Source organism: Amphiura filiformis, chromosome 7 (genome assembly GCF_039555335.1).
Source record: "Amphiura filiformis chromosome 7, Afil_fr2py, whole genome shotgun sequence".
Taxonomy (NCBI): domain Eukaryota; kingdom Metazoa; phylum Echinodermata; class Ophiuroidea; order Amphilepidida; family Amphiuridae; genus Amphiura; species Amphiura filiformis.
In genome coordinates, this window is record NC_092634.1 from 67,638,406 (window position 1) to 67,657,356 (window position 18,951).

Here is an 18,951-nt window from a genome sequence, read left to right on the forward strand (position 1 = left end):
ATATGGTACTTAGTTTGACATCGGTGAAAAATATATTCTACAGAATGACTAGATACAAGTTAAACATTTGTTTAAGAGCTTTTAAGAGCAAAAACTGAAACACTATTAAGAATTAAGCTCGAGTTATTTAAATGGTTTTTTTTTTTAATTTATCGTAATATATACTTGAACTTCTCCGTATAGTCCACTTGCCCATTATTGTGCATAGGCCTATAACTTTATTGGCACTGATTATTCAAAACATCTATACTGTAATTTCGAGTTCAACTTTAATAATGCGTTCATCATGATTAAAACACATTAATTTTAATGGATCAAAAATTGACTATGGCATAATGGCATAGCTAGTCTATACTTGAACAATTATGTTGATGTGTTTTACCCGAGGCTGGAACATTATACCGTTGAGAATTTAGAGAGGAGAATTGAGAACAAACCGGTGAAAGGGAATAAGAAGCAAAAATAAAGTAAGGTGAAAAGTAAATCAATCGAACTTTGTCTTGATTTATTCCAGGGGATTCATTTTCAATTTTGCCAAACTTAAGAATATAGAATACCAGCTCATGCATTTTGACTGTGTCACGAGTCGTTAATGACTCAAGGCCAAAATTATCCTTCAAGGGAGCAAATATTTTTCAAAAGGATTTTTTGTGTCAGTTCCTGAGAACTGACACCTTCTAATACAGGTTTGACGATCATGTGACAAATCGAATCTGTGACGTCAATATCGATATCGATATCAATTAGGCTGTTCCAGTTAAATTACATACCCATTGGCCATTGGCTGTTCCATTTAATTTACATACTCCCTCTGAAATAATGGCTCCAAAATGGCTGTTCCATTTTAATTTACATACTCCCTCTGAAATGGCTGTTTCATTTAATTTACATACCGTACTCCCTCTGGAATAGATTTCCCCTAATCAAATTGTATATTGTGAACTTCAATATATCAAATTTCTTAGCTTCACTGTGAAAGAAAGAATTTGTTAACGTTTTTTTTTTTTTTAAAAAAATTGACGATCATGTGACAAATCGAATCTGTGACGTCAATATTGAAACCGATATAAATTAGGCTGTTCCAGTTAAATTACACACCCATTGGCTGTTCCATTTACTTTACATACTCCCTCTGAAATGGCCCCAAAATAGCTGTTCCGTTCATTTAATTTACATACTCCCTCTGGAATATAGCTTTCCCCTAATCAAATTGCATATGTGAATTTCAATCTATCAAATTGCATATAGATTCAGAGTGAATTTTTTTACCTGTTTTTTAAACTTTATTTTTTAAACTTTTTTTAAAACTTTAAATTTTTTTTAAATTTAATTAATTTTTTTATAAAATTTTTTTAAATTTAATTAATTTTTTTATTTAAAAAAATTAAATTAAAATCTTTTTGGGGTTAGGGCCCTACTCATTGGGTGGATGTTTTAATGTTGTAATTACTAGTATTTCCAGATAAAGTATAAGATAAAGTATAGCCTAAACATTTCAGTTGAAAACCCCTAAGGTTAAATAAGAAATTAAATAAAAAGAAATGAATGCAAACCAGCCCTTAATACAAATTCTGCAATACATGTGTTTCCATTAAAAGCCTGCTTGTTATCTTACGTAATTGAATAATAATAATAACCGTGTCCGATTGAACTGACACCAATTTATTTCAGGAATTTCTTGTTTACATCATCTTCAGTCATATCTTGACCATTAAAAGTTAAATAATTCAAGTTTAAGTACAGTATGCTGACTCAAATCAATACAGCATGTGCATTGCTATGCTAACCACTTGCTATCTACTGAGGATAGCAACATTAAGATATGGTAATTAGGCAGGGCCTAATTCCGGGCCTAATTCTCTGCATCTCAATCTTTTAGATGTTTTTAATTGAGTCACAGGGCACATGAGAAATGCATTCAGGGCGCACAACCGTATAATCTATTTGGTGGTGTGAAATTTGAAGAATGCACAACAAAACACACTATTTAAATAAGTTAACACTATCTGAATCTTTAAAGACTGAAAAGCATAATATGATTCGGCAAAATTCTGACATATAAACATGCATGTATACATCAACAAATTTCAAGATTAATTCAGGTACTTCCCAGTAAACACATAAACATTTTGACATTATTCGCAAAAGGTTAGACCCAGTGGCGACGCCAGGAATTTTTTTCGGGGGGTGCATTTTCTGAAAACTTCTTCTATCATGCGCCAATAAAGTATCCTTACACTTGGAAAAAATATTCACAATATCAAAACTGAACAATATTGGGGTAAATTTGTTTTTTACTAGATGCACTATCTAATCCTGCACATTATGACACCACATTGAATCCAATGTGACCTCAAGAAGTAAAGTTACAAGCAATTGAATAGACCCAGTTTTTAAAGTGACAAACTGGCCTATACAAGGCGCAAAAGATTCCAACAAGCGAAACAAAGAGGCGACACAGTTTCAACACACAGCGTCTCAAAACTATTAAACAGGTTGGAACAAAATGGCCATGCGTGGCTGTGGATTCAACCTACCATGGCGATTTCTGCCACTGTGTGGTCTATATGTTGCTCGCCAAAATTTCTTGCCCCCCAATTTTACCCTCCCCAGGGCTCATAATTATTGCACAGCCCCTAACAGTTTAATCTCCGCCACTGGGCGCGACGCCGTCACTGGCCGGCCGCACACCGACATCGCCTGGCTAATAATTATTTGGTGCAGCAGAGACATATAGGCCTACACGGGATCGGTACACGTGAATTGCTATGCACGATTTGATATCAGACGATTTGATATCAGACGAAAATCTTCGGATACCGGGTTAGAAAATGATGAATATCTCCCGTAAATGATTTCGTCTCAAGAAACCAGATGTGGTCTCATACACTTGAAAATACGTGTTGAACAGATATGATAGTCGTTAGCGTGCGCTTTGAAAATTGGCCGCCCGTGCGCTTTGAACTCAAAATCTGACCAAAACTCTAATTTTATATTGCGTTGGTCCTGTATGGACTACAGCGCGCAGCAGGCTATAGCTGCACTCACTGCTCAAGTGGAGGCAGTATGATGACCATTGACCGCAATGTCGTATACAAGCTTACTCACACAGCGAGAAATCAATTCACCTGTATTCACCTGTATTCACCTGTCTTGTCGGGCTCTTGGGAAGGTAGAAAAACCTTATTGTGCCCACCTTAATATATCCTAACACTCACTGCACATTACATAATAAGGGTATTTGGCTGAAGAGGAGTACACCGAAGCCTGCCAGAGTTGACCAACACCATGTGTAAACTTGTTGTACTCCTTGGCCATTGCTTTATCAACTCCAGTTTTAAACCTATTAATGGTTTCAGCACAGACAACATGTTCTGGAAGGGCATTCCATTGGTTGACAACTCTTGAGCTGAAGGTGTGTGACCTCAGGTTGAGTCTTGTGTGCTGTTTCTGGATCTTGTAGGTGTGTCCTCTTGTGCCAGTCTTGCTATCGTCCATCCTAAATAGGGTTTCTTTGTCTATGTCGTTGATACCGTGCATGATCTTGAAAACTTGTATCATGTCTCCTCTTATCCTTCTGTATGCTATAGAGTTGGTAGATTCAATTTCTTTAATCGCTCTTCATAAGTCATCTCCTTCAAACTTGGAACAATCTTGGTAGCTCTTCGTTGAACCTTCTCTATTAATTGGGCGTCCTTATTGTAAATTAGATTCCATATGCTATTGGCGTACTCAAGATGTGGTCTTACCAATGACTTGTAGAGTATCCTTAGAATCTCCTCATCCATGAAGTCAAAAGTTCGGCGGATGATTCCTACCATTCTATTGGCTTTATTTGCTACCATGGCTGCATGCTTACTGAAGGACAGAGAGGGATCAAATTTCACGCCAATGTCTTTCTCTTCCTTTATGACTTCAAGATCACGTTTTGTACCTTCCTCTGACATTGAATAAGTGTGATTCTCTGACTGGCTTCCATAGTGCATAACTCCGCACTTGGATACATTAAACTTGAGTTGCCAAGTATCCGACCATTCACTAAGTCTATCCAGGTCTTCTTGGAGCTGCTTCCAGTCATCATCTCTTAATATCTGGGTGAATACCTTAGTGTCATCTGCAAAAATCTTCACAAAACTTTCCACTACATCAGGCAGGTCATTTATAAAGATGATGAAGAGGATTGGGCCCAGCACACTTCCTTGAGGAATACCACTCTGTACATTAACCCATGTTGACTGTCTTCCATTTACATTTACTCTTTGCTTCCTGCCTGTTAGAAAACTTTCAACCCATTTCAGCAAATTGCCATCAATACCATATGCCTTAGCCTTTTTGAGCAGACGCTGGTGAGGTACACTATCAAAGGCTTTACTGAAGTCAAGGTAAACGACATCAATGCCTCCCCCTTCATCTAGCAGCCTTGTCCAAATTTCCATTATCTCCAAGAGCTGGGTGACACAAGATCTTCCAGATCTGAAACCATGCTGGTCATTACTAAGCAAGCGGTGGTCATTTAAGAACTTCATAACTTGATCTCTGATAATCGATTCCAACAGTTTGCATACAATTGATGTCAGGCTCACCGGCCTATAATTACCGGGACTGGTTACATTTCCCTTCTTGAAAATGGCAGTGACATTTGCAATTTTCCACTCATCTGGTACAACGCCTTCATTCAATGACTTATTGAATACAATGGAGAGGGGTGATGCAATAACATTAGCTGCTTCTTTCAAAATTCTGGGGTGTATTCCGTCTGGACCTGGAGACTTGGCAGCATTAAGTTTACTCAGCTTCTTCTTCACATCCTCTTCCGTAACGAATAGACTGTCTAGCTTACTCCCATGATACTTCTGCTCTGGTTCAGGAATCTCATCCTTATTTTCAGCAGTAAATACGCTGGCAAAAAACTTATTAAGTTCCTCTGCTTTCTCTTGGTCGCTGTGTGCGTAGGACCCATCTTCCCTCACCAGATCACTCACTCCTTGCTTCACCTTTGTTTTTGTCCTGACATACTTCCAGAAGCTTTTTGGATTTTCTTTAATTTCATTCGCCAACTTCTTCTCAAACATCTTCTTTGCCTTCCTCACTTCATTGGTTGCTTGGTTTCTGATTTTACAATACTGCTGATAGTCATGATATTGCTTGGTGTTTGTGTATCTCTTCCAGGCATGATACTTCTTTTTCACTTTCTGCATTGCTTCATTGTTCATCCACAGAGGCTTCTTCTTCTTCTTTGCTTTATCGTCTGATGCAGGCTTACTTTTTGGTATGTTTCTCCCCATAGCAGTCTGAAGTTTGTTCCATGAATCATTGGCATTTAAATTTCTCATTCCATCTTCCCAGTTTACTGAGTTTAATTCATCTCTCAAAGTCTCGTAGTCTCCTTTGTCGTACTTGAATTTCTCTGGTTGGTTGTCAATATCAACATCCATGTAGCACTGTAGTTTGAATGAAATTACCACATGATCGCTCTTGCCCAGCGGGTTCCGTGCTTCAACTTCACTAATCACCCCGTCTTCATTGACAAAGATGAGATCATCCCGGGTAGGTTTCTGCCCTTCTCTGAATCTGGTTTTGAAATCCACCATCTGATAAAGGAAGTTATCCTGGGCACAATCTATCAGTAGCCAGCTTGGATGTGATCCACTTCCTATACTCGAGCAAGAGAGCCAGTCAATTTCTGGGTAGTTAAAGTCTCCCATAATGAGCAAATGTGAATTACCACGGTTGCATGCTTCATTAACGAGATTACATAACCTGTTATTATTGTCACTAGTAGAGCTGGGGCTTCTATAAATACATCCCACCAGTAGTTTGTCATTAGGCCTATTCTTCAAGCGCAGCTCACACCATGTACTTTCCTTAAAAACATGTGTTGATAAGTCTGTAATAGGAATTGCCTTGAATTTCTTCCTTACATAGATACATAGGCCTACACCTCTGCCTCCGGAACTGGCAAAACAGTCAAAATCCTCCAGCTCTAGCTCCGACTTCTGCACTTCCACAAGTGTATGCTTCGGAAACACCTCTGTGATGCCTATAACATCTGGTTCTAAGACTGCAATGGTGGCTTCCAATTCTTTACTCTTATTCATAACACTATCGGCATTTGTAGGCCTATAGATGCACTTCAACTGAATCACCCCGGCTATTGTCAGTATAGCCTTATTCAGGTCACTTCGCTAATTATGCATCTCATAAGGTCCGAATAAAATGGCCATGGGTGGCTGTGGATTCAACCTACCATGGCGATTCCTACCATGAAGATATCGTGGCGATGACATGGGCCGGCGGCCGCGACGAAAAAAAAAAGCTGAAGTCGCGCAAATAAATTATTTGGTGGCGTGCGCCCTTCAATTAAACTTCACTGCACAGAGAGCTCGTAGCCCCAATATTACTTTTCACTATTTAGCAAATTTCAGTCCCCGATTTTAGTATAAATTGTGGTTCACACTCACTGTCACAACCCTTCTACTGAGTTGCACTTGTAGGAGTGCATAATATCAGAAACTGCACCCAATTCAAAATCGAATGGATGCCTGGAGCCTCACTATTAATGCACTGCAGTTATTTGGCTGAAATTAGTTGGCCCTAACACTACATGTGGACAGGTAAGCTTAAATGAGAAATATATTTACGATGCACTTGCTCGAGAATTCTACTTTTCTAGCCACGAATTTGCTCACCGAGCTCTTCACATTCGAGGCTAGAGACCATTAAATCTAGCCGGTTTCGCGAGCACCGTGTGTAAAAGCAATCACTGGCAATGGACGTTCAGAAGTACAGCCGATCACGATTAGTCGGGATTTTACGTTGTCAATATTACTTTCGCATGGACGGACATTTTTTGCGGGCTCGCTAGGATTCTAGCGAGTAGATTTCTTGCAATATTTGGCTTATTTACCATCCAATTCATATCCTTCAATGTGTATATCGTTAGCATATCAAGCGCAGAAAAAAAAAGTTTTTTGATGTTTCTGATCATCACGATGAAACATTTAAAAAAAAACACGACTTTCTCAGTTCTCCCAGCCATTTTGTTTACTCGTTGTTATCGACGTCACCAATTAGTCTCGACCTCACTTTTGCATGTGCATGTATCGCGAACACGACTTGACGACAGAAACCGGCTGTCAAAATGTCAACGCTGTCCGACCGAAAAATGACAGCAATGTACTCTAGCATCGAATGCGTAACTATCATGTACAAATTTGAAGCTAGAGTTCTCGAGTAACGAGTTGAAAATTAAATTCCCTACAGGCCTACCGTACTTTAACACATATCTCAACCGTAGGATCCTCCACCCCTGACTTCACATTGTTTGAATTGCAATCTCCATTCTCAAGAAGTAAATAAAGTGCGAAGATAAATAAGCAACAATATGAGACCAAGTCTATTTCAGCATCATCCCTCTTTAACAAAATGTTGTGAATTTTTTTTTAATGTAACGCCTCACAGTGTAATTTACCCATTACCAACTTCAAAGTAATGCGCCATATTGCCTTAGCTCCAAAGCTGCAGCACCTTTATCCAACAGTCCAATATGTTGTAAAATCACTCATGAACTTTCATGTTCATTTATTTTTCATATTCAAATTATTGTTAAATTATTCAAATACTTATATTTACCCCATAACGTATTTGAGATTAAACATTGACTTTGTTGTATATTTTACACCCTGCTACGATGGTACACTCAGTCAGCAGTACTAGTGTTTATGCATGCAGCGCGTGCATAGCTGAACCCCGTTCCCACACACACACACACACCCCCAGCGGCCATGCGAAAGATGGATTTTTAATGTCACAAAAAACAAAAGATCCGCCAAATTTGCAAAGGATCCGCCTCACAAGCTTCAGCGCATTCAACGCTACGATATTACACAATGTTAATTTGAGATAGACAGTGACATTCATACCTACAAAAATTAAATATTTGTAATCAAAAATTCGTGTTTTTGAACGATTCTGAATTTTATCAATGAAAATGCAGCGATGACGTCATTGGGTTAACGATTTTCCAACTGCTGATTGGTTGATTGCTTCAATGTCTGTGATCTGTGCACGGTACGGTCCGTACAGAATGATTTTTCGTATGAGTAAAATACACTGTGCGCCTCCACCCATTTCTATACATTTGTTTCATGAGACACGATCTTTTAGAATTATGGAAAAATTAAGGAAGGGATGCCCCCCCCCCCTGCACAGTGTCAACACAAGTTAATAATTATAATTTTGTACAGGCGGAAAACTAACCAAATACGCCCTGGAGCGAAATACATGGCTCTGCTATCTACACCACCAGACGCCAGTTACTAAATAAGCTGCATTTCCGCCGCTGAGTGATGAGCGATTGGTAGCCCGCTTTTTCCCAACGCAACAAAAGGAGCTCTAAAAACTAATTGCTCAGCGCTTGAGGGTACTCAAGTTTGGTTTGGGTAGGGGTATACTACTGAGCATTTGAAAGAGTACCCCCCGGGGAGTACCCATCAATATATAGAAATTTGGACCAATGCGTCGATATACCAAACTTCTAAACTTTCGGCAAATTTAACACAATTGTCTTAATTTTTACAAATTCTGGGCAAATTTCAATATATATTTTGACAAGAGGACGTGTCGAAACGTTTTGATAAAACAATTCAAATAAAGATAGGATTGCACAATCTAGGATGTTTTGTTACCTAGGTAACGTAGCAAAATAGGTAAAGTGCCATTAAGGCTATTGCAGGGATGCCAACTAGCACGATTTTGCCGTATTTTGTATACGATTTTGTTTAAAATACGATTTTACGTTTCCACCTCAAAAAAATCGAAAAAAATAAAAAAGATTTATTAACCACCTAATGCTATGTCTTCTGAAGGTATTTAGTTAACTATTTAGCTCTATTGGTGCAAAAGAATAAGCATACAAGGTTTCCGACCTCCTTTTACTTCCGACTTTCGCACCATGCATGCACATTAAAGAAATATTTAATAGGCCTACAAGATAGCTTCCGAAATAATTTTCTTCTGACTTGCAGATTTTTCATGCACATTAATATTTTTATTAACCACCGAATTCTATGTCTTCTTAAGGTATTTAGTTAACTATTTAGCTCTATTGGTGCAAAAGAATAACCCTACAAGAAGGTTTCCGACCTCCTTTTACTTCCGACTTTCGCACGATGCATGCACATTAAAGAAATATCTAATAGGCCTGCAAGCAGGGGTAGCGTTAACCCCCAATCGGGAGTGAATGACCCCCTAAATTTAAAAAATATTAATTTTCACCCTCCATATATTGGGAATGTGCAAGCTCGGGGGTGAACTCTGACCCTCTACTTTTGAACCTTACTCCTACGCCTGACTACACTGCAAAATATTTTTCACCCCCAAGATTTAATTTTCACCCCATGTATTTGGATTTTCTGCAAGCTCGGCAGTGAAAAACACAGGAAAACAACCTCCGACTTTCGGGCCTTAATGCTACCCCTGCCTGCAAGATGGTTTCGAAATAATTTTCTCCTGACTTATGGATTTTTCATGCACATTAATATTTTTTATTAAGCATCTTCATCTAACTGCTACACATGATACGTCTTCTGGAGGTATTTAGTTAACTATTTAGGTCTGCAAAATAATAAGCCTGCAAGATGCTTTCCGACACAGTGGCACATTAATATTTTTAATATTTTTAATATTTTTCTTTAACCATGCATAGACAATTACTATAAGCCTATACTCATCTTCTCTGGCCTACCCAGATACAGTCTTCTAATGGACATTGACATTACACTGTTTAATTTTTTTTGGAAAACATGTGAACAAAACCCGATGTTAGGCCTATGATACTATAATAATAATAATCAATGATGATGATGATGATGATGATGATGATGATGATTGATGATGATTGATATGATGATGATGATGATGATGATGATGATGATTTTCTGAGCTTGAAAGTTTTAACAAAGCATTCTTCTATACATTAGAAGTAACAAAACCCCATATTAAATATCTCAAATTGTTTTCTCTACATATTTTATCCAATTTCGTGAGGTCAAAGGTCACATACAAGGTCAAAGGTCGACTGAGGTCACCAAATAATTAGTTTTTAACTGTGCATCACATATCCGAAAAATCAGCTTGATCAGTCATGTGATTAAGGAAATATGACGACATTAAGATGGCCGCCTTCCATGTAAAGTATAGCAAAGTAGCACTTTCAATGAGTGATAACTCGTAAAGGAAGCATCTTTCTGTATTGATTTATTACTTTGATGGAATGGTTCTTTGGCATTGCCAAATTTGATTGCAAGTTCATAAGGCGGGCCCCTGGACCACCGGCCGTAGTCGCGAGCCCTACGCTCGCTACGCTTCACAAGTGTCCCTATTTCTAGTTTTCAAAAGTTGGCAGGTATGCAGCGGGTCATTTTAGCTGACAAACTTGAAAACAAGTTAGTTTTTAATGTTTATAGCTAGTTACAAGTAAAATTACACATGATCTCAAAAAATACAGTTTTGTATGGCAAAATACAGTTTTTGGGGTCTGTGAGTACAGTTTCTTGAGTTGCAAGGTTGGCATCTTGCTATTGACCTTGACCTGTTTTGATGCATTATATAGGCAACGAAACATCATAGATTGTGCAATTCTGATTGTATTATATTTTCTTTTTCATTTCAGAGCCATGAAGACTAGACTCAAATTTCAGCATTTACGGGACAGGACATATCAAGTACAACTTGAGTCAAATTATGCAAACAGTTTTCAACCATACAGATGTATCTACTGCAGACGGTTTTACAGTAGTTTGACATATTATGTAAAACATGTGATAAGACATAGAGCAAAATTATACAGGTATTGGTACAAAAGCAAACAGGCTATACATAAAAGGATTTGTAGAGTGAAACCATACCAACGTAAATATTACAACGAGAGTTTCTCCTTCCCAAATGCACAGAATACACATGAAAGGATTTGGACCAAAGAGAAACCATATCAATGTAAATTTTGTGAAAAGACATTCTCTCAGGCAGGAGAAAAGACTGCACATGAAAGGATTCACACCAAAGAGAAACCATACCAATGTAAATATTGTGAAAAGAGTTTCTCAAATGAAAGTAACAAGACTGCACATGAAAGGATACACACCAAAGAAAAACCGCACCATTGTAAATATACTGAAAAGACTTTCTCACACGCAGGATCCAAGACCAGACATGAAAGAAGGATTCACAGCAAAGAGAAGTCATACCAATGTAAATATTGTGAAAAGACTTTCTCTTATGCAAGAAGCAAGACTGCACATGAAAGGATTCATATCAAAGAAAACCCATACCGATGTAAATATTGTAAAAAGGGTTTCTCACAGGCAGGACATAAGATTGATCATGAAAGGATTCACACTAAAGAGAAACCATACCAATGTAAATATTGTGAAAAGAGTTTCTCAATTGCCAGTAACAAGACTAAACATGAAAGGATTCACACTAAAGAAAAACCATACCAATGTAAATATTGTGAAATGACTTTCTCACACGTAGGATCCAAGACTAGACATGAAAGAAGGATTCACACCAAAGAGAAGTCATACCAATGTAATTATTGTGAAAAGTCTTTCTCACATGCAAGTGACAAGACTGCACATAAAAGGATTCACACCAAAGAAAACCCATACCAATGTAAATATTGTGAAAAGACTTTCTTACAGGCAGAACACAAGACTGATCATGAACGGATTCACACCAAAGAGAAACCATACCAATGTAAATATTGTGAAAAGACTTTCTTACAGGCAGGACACAAGACTGCACATGAAAGGATTCATACAAAAGAGAAACCATACCAATGTAAATATTGTGATAAGAGTTTCTCAAATGCAGGTAACAAGAATGTACATGAAAGGATTCATACCAAAGAGAAACCATACCAATGTAAATATTGTGAAATGACTTTCTCACAGGCAGGACCCAAGACTAGACATGAAAGAAGGATTCACACCAAAGAGAAGTCATACCAATGTAAATATTGTGATAAGACTTTCTCACAGGCAAGTGACAAGACTGCACATGAAAGGATTCACACCAAAGAAAAACCATACCAATGTAAATATTGTCAAAAGAGTTTCTCACAGACAAGACACAAGATTGATCATGAACGGATTCACACAAAAGAGAAACCATACCAATGTAAATATTGTGATAAGAGTTTCTCAATTGCAAGTAACAAGAATGTACATGAAAGGATTCATACCAAAGAGAAACCATACCAATGTAAATATTGTGAAATGACTTTCTCACAGGCAGGACCCAAGACTAGACATGAAAGAAGGATTCACACCAAAGAGAAACCATACCAATGTAAATATTGTGAAATGACTTTCTCAGACGTAGGATCCAAGACTAGGCATGAAAGAAGGATTCACACCAAAGAGAAGTCATACCAATGTAATTATTGTGAAAAGTCTTTCTCACAGGCAAGTGACAAGACTGCACATGAAAGGATTCACACCAAAGAAAAACCATACCAATGTAAATATTGTCAAAAGAGTTTCTCACAGGCAAGACACAAGACTGATCATGAACGGATTCACACCAAAGAGAAACCATACCAATGTAAATATTGTGAAAAGACTTTCTCAAATGCAAGTAACAAGAATGTACATGAAAGGATTCATACCAAAGAAAAACCGTACCAATGTAAATATTGTGAAATGACTTTCTCACGGGCACGACGCAAGATTAAACATGAAAGAAGGATTCACACCAAAGAGAAGCCATACCAATGTAAATATTGTGAAAAGAGTTTCTTACAGGCAGGGCACAAGACTGCACACGAAAGGATTCACACAAAAGAGAAACCATACCAATGTAAATATTGTGAAAAGACTTTCTCAAATGCAAGTAACAAGAATGTACATGAAAGGATTCATACCAAAGAAAAACCGCACCATTGTAAATATTGTGAAATGACTTTCTCACAGGCAGGAACCAAGGCTAGACATGAAAGAAGGATTCACACCAAAGAGAAGTCATGCCAATGTAAATATTGTGAAAAGACTTTCTCACAGGCAAGTGACAAGACTGCACATGAAAGGATTCACACCAAAGAAAATCCATACCAATGTAAATATTGTTATAAGACTTTCTCACATGCAGGACACAAGACTGATCATGAACGGATTCACACCAAAGAGAAACCATACCAATGTAAATATTGTGATAAGAGTTTCTCAATTGCAGGTAACAAGTCTAAACATGAAAGGATTCACACCAAAGAGAAACCATACCAATGTAAATATTGTGAAATTACTTTCTCACAAGTAGGGTCCAAGACTAGACATGAAAGAAGGATTCACATCAAAGAGAAATCATACCAATGTAAATATTGTGACAAGAAGTTCTCAGATGCAAGTAACAAGGTTGCACATGAAAGGATTCACACCAAAGAAAACCCATACCAATGTACATATTGTGAAAAGAGTTTCTCAGATGCAAGTAACAAGACTGTACATGAAAGGGTTCATACCAAAGAAAAACCATACCAATGTAAATATTGTGAAAAGACTTTCTCACGGGCACGACCCAAGATTAAACATGAAAAGAGGATCCATGCTAAAGAGAAGTCATACCAATGTACACATTGTGAAAAGAGTTTCTCAAATGAAAGTAACAAAACTGTACATGAAAGGATTCACACCAAAGAAAAACCGCACCATTGTAAATATTGTGAAAAGACGTTCTCACAGGCAGGACGCAAGATTAAACATGAAAGCATTCACACCAAAGAGAAGCCATACCAATGTAAATATTGTGATAAGACTTTCTTACAGGCAGGACACAAGACTGATCATGAACGGATTCACACCAAAGAGAAACCATACCAATGTAAATATTGCGATAAGAGTTTCTCAATTGCAAGTAACAAGACTGCACATGAAAGGATTCATACAAAAGAAAAACCGTACCAATGTAAATATTGTGAAATGACTTTCTCACAGGCAGGACGCAAAATTAAACATGAAAGGATTCACACCAAAGAGAAGCCATACCAATGTAAATATTGTGATAAGTCTTTCTTACAGGCAGGACACAAGACTGATCATGAACGGATTCACACCAAAGAGAAACCACACCAATGTAAATTTTGCGATAAGAGTTTCTCAATTGCAAGTAACAAGAATGTACATGAAAGGATTCATACCAAAGAAAAACCGTAACAATGTAAATATTGTGAAAAGACTTTCTCGCAGGCAGGATCCAAGACTAAACATGAAAGAAGGATTCACACCAAAGAGATTTAGTCATACCGCGGTGTAAATATTGTGAAAAGACTTTCTCACAGGCAGGAGACTAGACTAAACATGAAAGAAGGATTCACACCAAAGAGAAATCACACCAATGTAACTAATTGTGAAAAGACTTTCTCACAGGTAAGTAGCAAGACTGTACATGAAAGAGAAAGCATACCAATGTAAATGTTGTGAAAAGAGTTTCGCAGATGCAAGTAACAAGACTCCCGGGACAAGACTACATGAAAGGATTCGCAGCAAAGAGAAACCACAAGCAATGTATAAAAATAGTGTACAAAGAGTTCTTAGATTCAACTAAATGAAAGGACTCACACCAAAGGGAACCCTTAATTACCAATGAATTAGACTTTCTGTAATGCAAGTAAAGGCTACAAGGAATCACCTTGTACACCACATTTCGTGATGAAAGCGTAACCTTTTGTGGAATACCCCTCCAAATGGGACAACTTAAATCACAATGATCCCAGCAAACACAAAACGTTTTCAAAACGTTTTAAATTGGTTTTAGTTTGGTTTCGGTTTTGTGAAACGTTTATAAAACGTTTTAAAAACGCTGCCATGTAACATGATATAACAGTTCAATTCTTGATTGCTGAATGTTTGCACCAAAACGTTTTAATAACGAAATAATAACGTATACAACGGCTCTTAAGACAATCATGATGGAACGCAATCATAGCGTTTATAAAACGTTCTAATACAACCAATTAGTATAAAGCATAATTTGTCATCATTAAATCGTGTGTCGTCTTCTTTAACATCATCATCTTCATATCAACATCATCATCATCATGCATCATTATCAGCATCATCATTCCATCATATCAAAGAACACATTTTCATAACATGTTTTATAAAAGTTCGGGGAACATGTTAAAATTAATTTCTGATGATATTTTTGGTAATTTGTAAAAATGTACAATTGAAAGTTATTTCCTCAACCACTATTTTTTAATGTTGTGTAAATATTTACATCACATGTAGGCCTATCTTGAAAAGACTTTCTTTTTAGCTCCTTTTATTAGGAAAACATACTGCATTATATTGTACTCCCTGCAAAATGAACTTTTGAACCTTTGGCCGTAAACGATCATAAATTTGAAATATTCAGCCTCATACCATGTTGCTTTGACCTCTGCCTATGACTGCGCAGTGCAAGGTGATACTATAGTATGCAGACAGTTCGCGTACTGGAAATGAGACTGCGTACTTGACCTGTGGTATATGCCAGGGCAGGTATTATTTTAACGGTCATTATACATCATGTACATGTTTTTGCCGAGCCGGACAATGTTGATTTTAGTATTAATACATGAATATAGCATTTTTAAAATCAACAAGCCGCCAATCCAATGCAGGTGTATGGAGAAATGACTATGCAGACCTACACCATGGGACCTACACATCAGCCAAGTATCGTTTTGGAATATAATTAATGTATACACTCTCATGACTGTAGGATAGCTGTTGGGATATTACTTCACTATTTTCCAAAAGGTGACATTTGCGGTTGAGTTTTCTTCCATCGGTAATTTGCTATAGGATTATATTGAACGGTGTCTTTACAAAATGCGAGTCTATGAATATGGATAGTATTCTATGCGGTCGCATAATCCAAACAGGTAGGCCTAGATGTTTGATACTGCAGCCAGTAAGAAGAAACATGGAAACTAACACAACGGCTAAAAGCTATAGCTTTCATAGTTTGGTTGATCCGAATCATTCCTGCCGGCAAGAAGAACCGCCAAGAGCATGAAGCACGGAAGCCTTTGAGATATGCATTATCTCATGATGTGAGCTTAATCAATCATAGTTAATGTACCTCTTTATCGGCCATGTCTTATACTACACAAGAGATCGAGAAGTTTTAACGTCATAATGATTCTATGGAAACGTTATTAAAACGGTTACGAAACGGTTTATGAAGGTGGGAAAAACGCTATGATAACGTTTTTAATACGTTTCATGCAAACGTTATTTAAACGTATAATTAAAACTCCACACAATTGCGTTTTTTAAACGTAATACTGAAACGTTTTTAAAACAAAACTGAAACGTATTATATCGTGAAAAAAACGTGAAATGGCTAGCTGGGATGGGTTCTATCTTCCCATTGCATTTTGTAATAAGCCTCCTGCCATATTACAGTATTATGTTAGTGTTTGTGTAGTGAAAGCCCAGGGGGCACTCGACTTTGGAAGTGACGGGGATGTGCAGACAGTACCCTTGTTCGAAACTAGGGGTCTTTCGGTGAGAGCCTAGACACTGTAAAAGGGTCTTTTAGTGAGAAGGCCCAAAAAGGGGGGTCTTTCCTTTAGACTGGGGAAAATCTTATTACAAAAGGGGTAATTCCCCTGGGTATTCAGTTAGACTGGGAAAACCTTTTGAAAAGTTTGAACAATTTTGAGAAATTGGAAGAAAAATAATGAAAAAACGGGGTCATTCAGTGAGAGATCAGAAATTTTCCCAAAAGTTTGGAAAAAAGGAGGTCTTTTGGTGACACTTCCGGTAGTGATGTTAGTCTTACTTGCAGTCTCCAAAAGTGGATCATAAACATGACTCAGATTGTAGACCCCTCGTCTCTGCTCATCACTCTTCGCCCCCTCCTGATCTGAATTGAATCTTTGAAAAGTTTCTTCACTGGTTTTGACAAATTAAAAACCTGTTTATTTCGTTATTACCTAACCTGATGAACCTAGCTGTTTTTACATCCATCATGTTTCATGAGTGCCAGTTCACCAAACCATCAATGATGAGAACATGCACCGTAAAACTGAAACAGCAAACCAACCATTATAATTTTCATAACTTCCTGACAACTCTAAATTCATTACTCCAAATTGTTCTTTTTGTCTTTTCTGCCTTTTACCCATACTTATTATTAATTCTAAGAACGCTGCAGTTTTTAGTTAATCGTGTCAAGTAAAATATAGAGTAGGCCTACAGCATACACTTCTACAACAATGGTGATTGAGTTCATTACTGCACAAATGGAGGAAGTTGTTTTTTAACTTCTTATAAAAGGGTGTCAAAAATTTTGTATGTTTAAGGGGGGTCAAAAAGTTTCATGTTCTGTGGAGGGGGGTCAAAAAGTTTTGACTCCAAAAAATGTCCAAGTCCCCCCCCCCACCAAAGTAGGCCTATTTATGAACACTCTCTAATGTCAGCTTTTCTTTTGATACCAAATTTATTCATATTAAGGGATGTATAGATTGGAGTGGAAGAAAATCTCAAAGGTTGCCGGTTGTCACTGACCATGAAGTGGTGGTACGGTTCAGTGAATAATACTAATTTAAGGGTATTGATTCCTAAATATTTGAATACTGTGCTGAGAATTGTCATACAATATTGGCAATATGTTTGTTATCTACAATAACATAAATGTTTTAAACAAAAAATAGCAGATTTTAATGATGAAATTATGCAAATTAATATGATAATTAACTAATTAATTGGTTTGGTGTTTCATTTACCCCACAACAAATCCACTTGAGGTAAATGGAACACGGTTGACTAACCTTAAATATAATAACATGTTAATACTTTTTTGCTAATTGCTTTAAATATTATAAAATTATATACTAGAAATAACAGATTAATGGTAGATTAGGTCCTGATTAGGCCACTTTTAAAATCTGAAAACCATTTTTTCTGTTATGTAGACCTACCAAGAGAGAGAGAGTGCATTTTTACGAGGTAGGCTTATTTTACCATGTTATAAAAATTCATGAAAACAAAATTATTGTTCTTATTCTTTTGTTTATCACAAAATATAATGTTAAATAAAATATTCTGATGTCTATGCAATGTAGATATAGCTATGAATATAGGCTCCCGGAGGGGGGTGGCACCTCAATTTGAAATGGAAATAGATGTAGGGCTGACACTTTCGCATGTACTAAGGGGCATTCGGTGAGAGCAAAATGTAAAAAATATGGGGTCATTGGGTGAGAGAATGATTTTTGGCATTCGGTGAGAGCAAAATATAAAATATACAGAAACCTCGAAAATCGAATTTCTAGTTCTAAATGGCTTCAAATTTCTTTGTTTTTTCAAAATAAGTAACAAAATCCGTGATAAATGAAAGTTGCTGTTTAAATTGAACTTGTAAGGGTCTTTGGGTGACAGGTCAAATGGAAAAATAGGGGGTCTTCGGGTGACTGAGCATGTGTTCGTAAAAAAAATATGGGGTCTTTGGGTGACAGCGATGCTGACAAAGGGGGTCTTAACAGCTAGCCCTACACCCGGGGTCTTAACAGCTAGCCCTACACCCGGCCCTGCATACGCTTCACCTCCAATGTTGGAGTACCCCCCCCCCCCGGGTAGGCTCCAAGTAATGTCCCTTGTTGACCCACGTTCCATTTACCCCAATTTGGTGATTTGGTGGGGTAACTGGCATACCACGACCATGTATGTTTTTGGACTGAGTACAAGAAACAAAGCATAAAATGGGACTTAATCTGTTAAAACAAGTTGTAAAACCATAATTATTATTTTCTTCCTGAAACAAAAAATATCCCGACCACAGAAATTGATTTATTGCTTAAGCGTTCCATTCCTATTAAACAAACATGTACGCCTATAAGGGACCGTTCACAAACACTTGTTGGGGGGGGGTTCAGATGCAAAAAAAATCATTGCGGATGAT

General features: G+C 37.3%; 1 protein-coding gene across 1 annotated transcript; it reads left to right on the forward strand.

The window, feature by feature from the left end:
- Positions 1–6,402: 6,402 nt before the first annotated feature.
- LOC140157513 (uncharacterized) lies at positions 6,403–15,143 on the forward strand. The gene is made up of 2 exons (XM_072180732.1): positions 6,403–6,614; positions 10,673–15,143. The coding sequence occupies exon 2, from the start codon at positions 10,677–10,679 to the stop codon at positions 14,208–14,210; it is 3,534 nt and encodes a 1,177-aa protein (XP_072036833.1). The 5' UTR covers positions 6,403–6,614; positions 10,673–10,676; the 3' UTR covers positions 14,211–15,143.
- The last annotated feature ends 3,808 nt before the right edge of the window (positions 15,144–18,951 follow it).

Coding starts and splice junctions, on each gene's coding strand:
- LOC140157513 (XM_072180732.1), top strand. CDS start 10,677: ATGAAGACTAGACTCAAATTTCAGCATTTACGGGACAGGACATATCAA.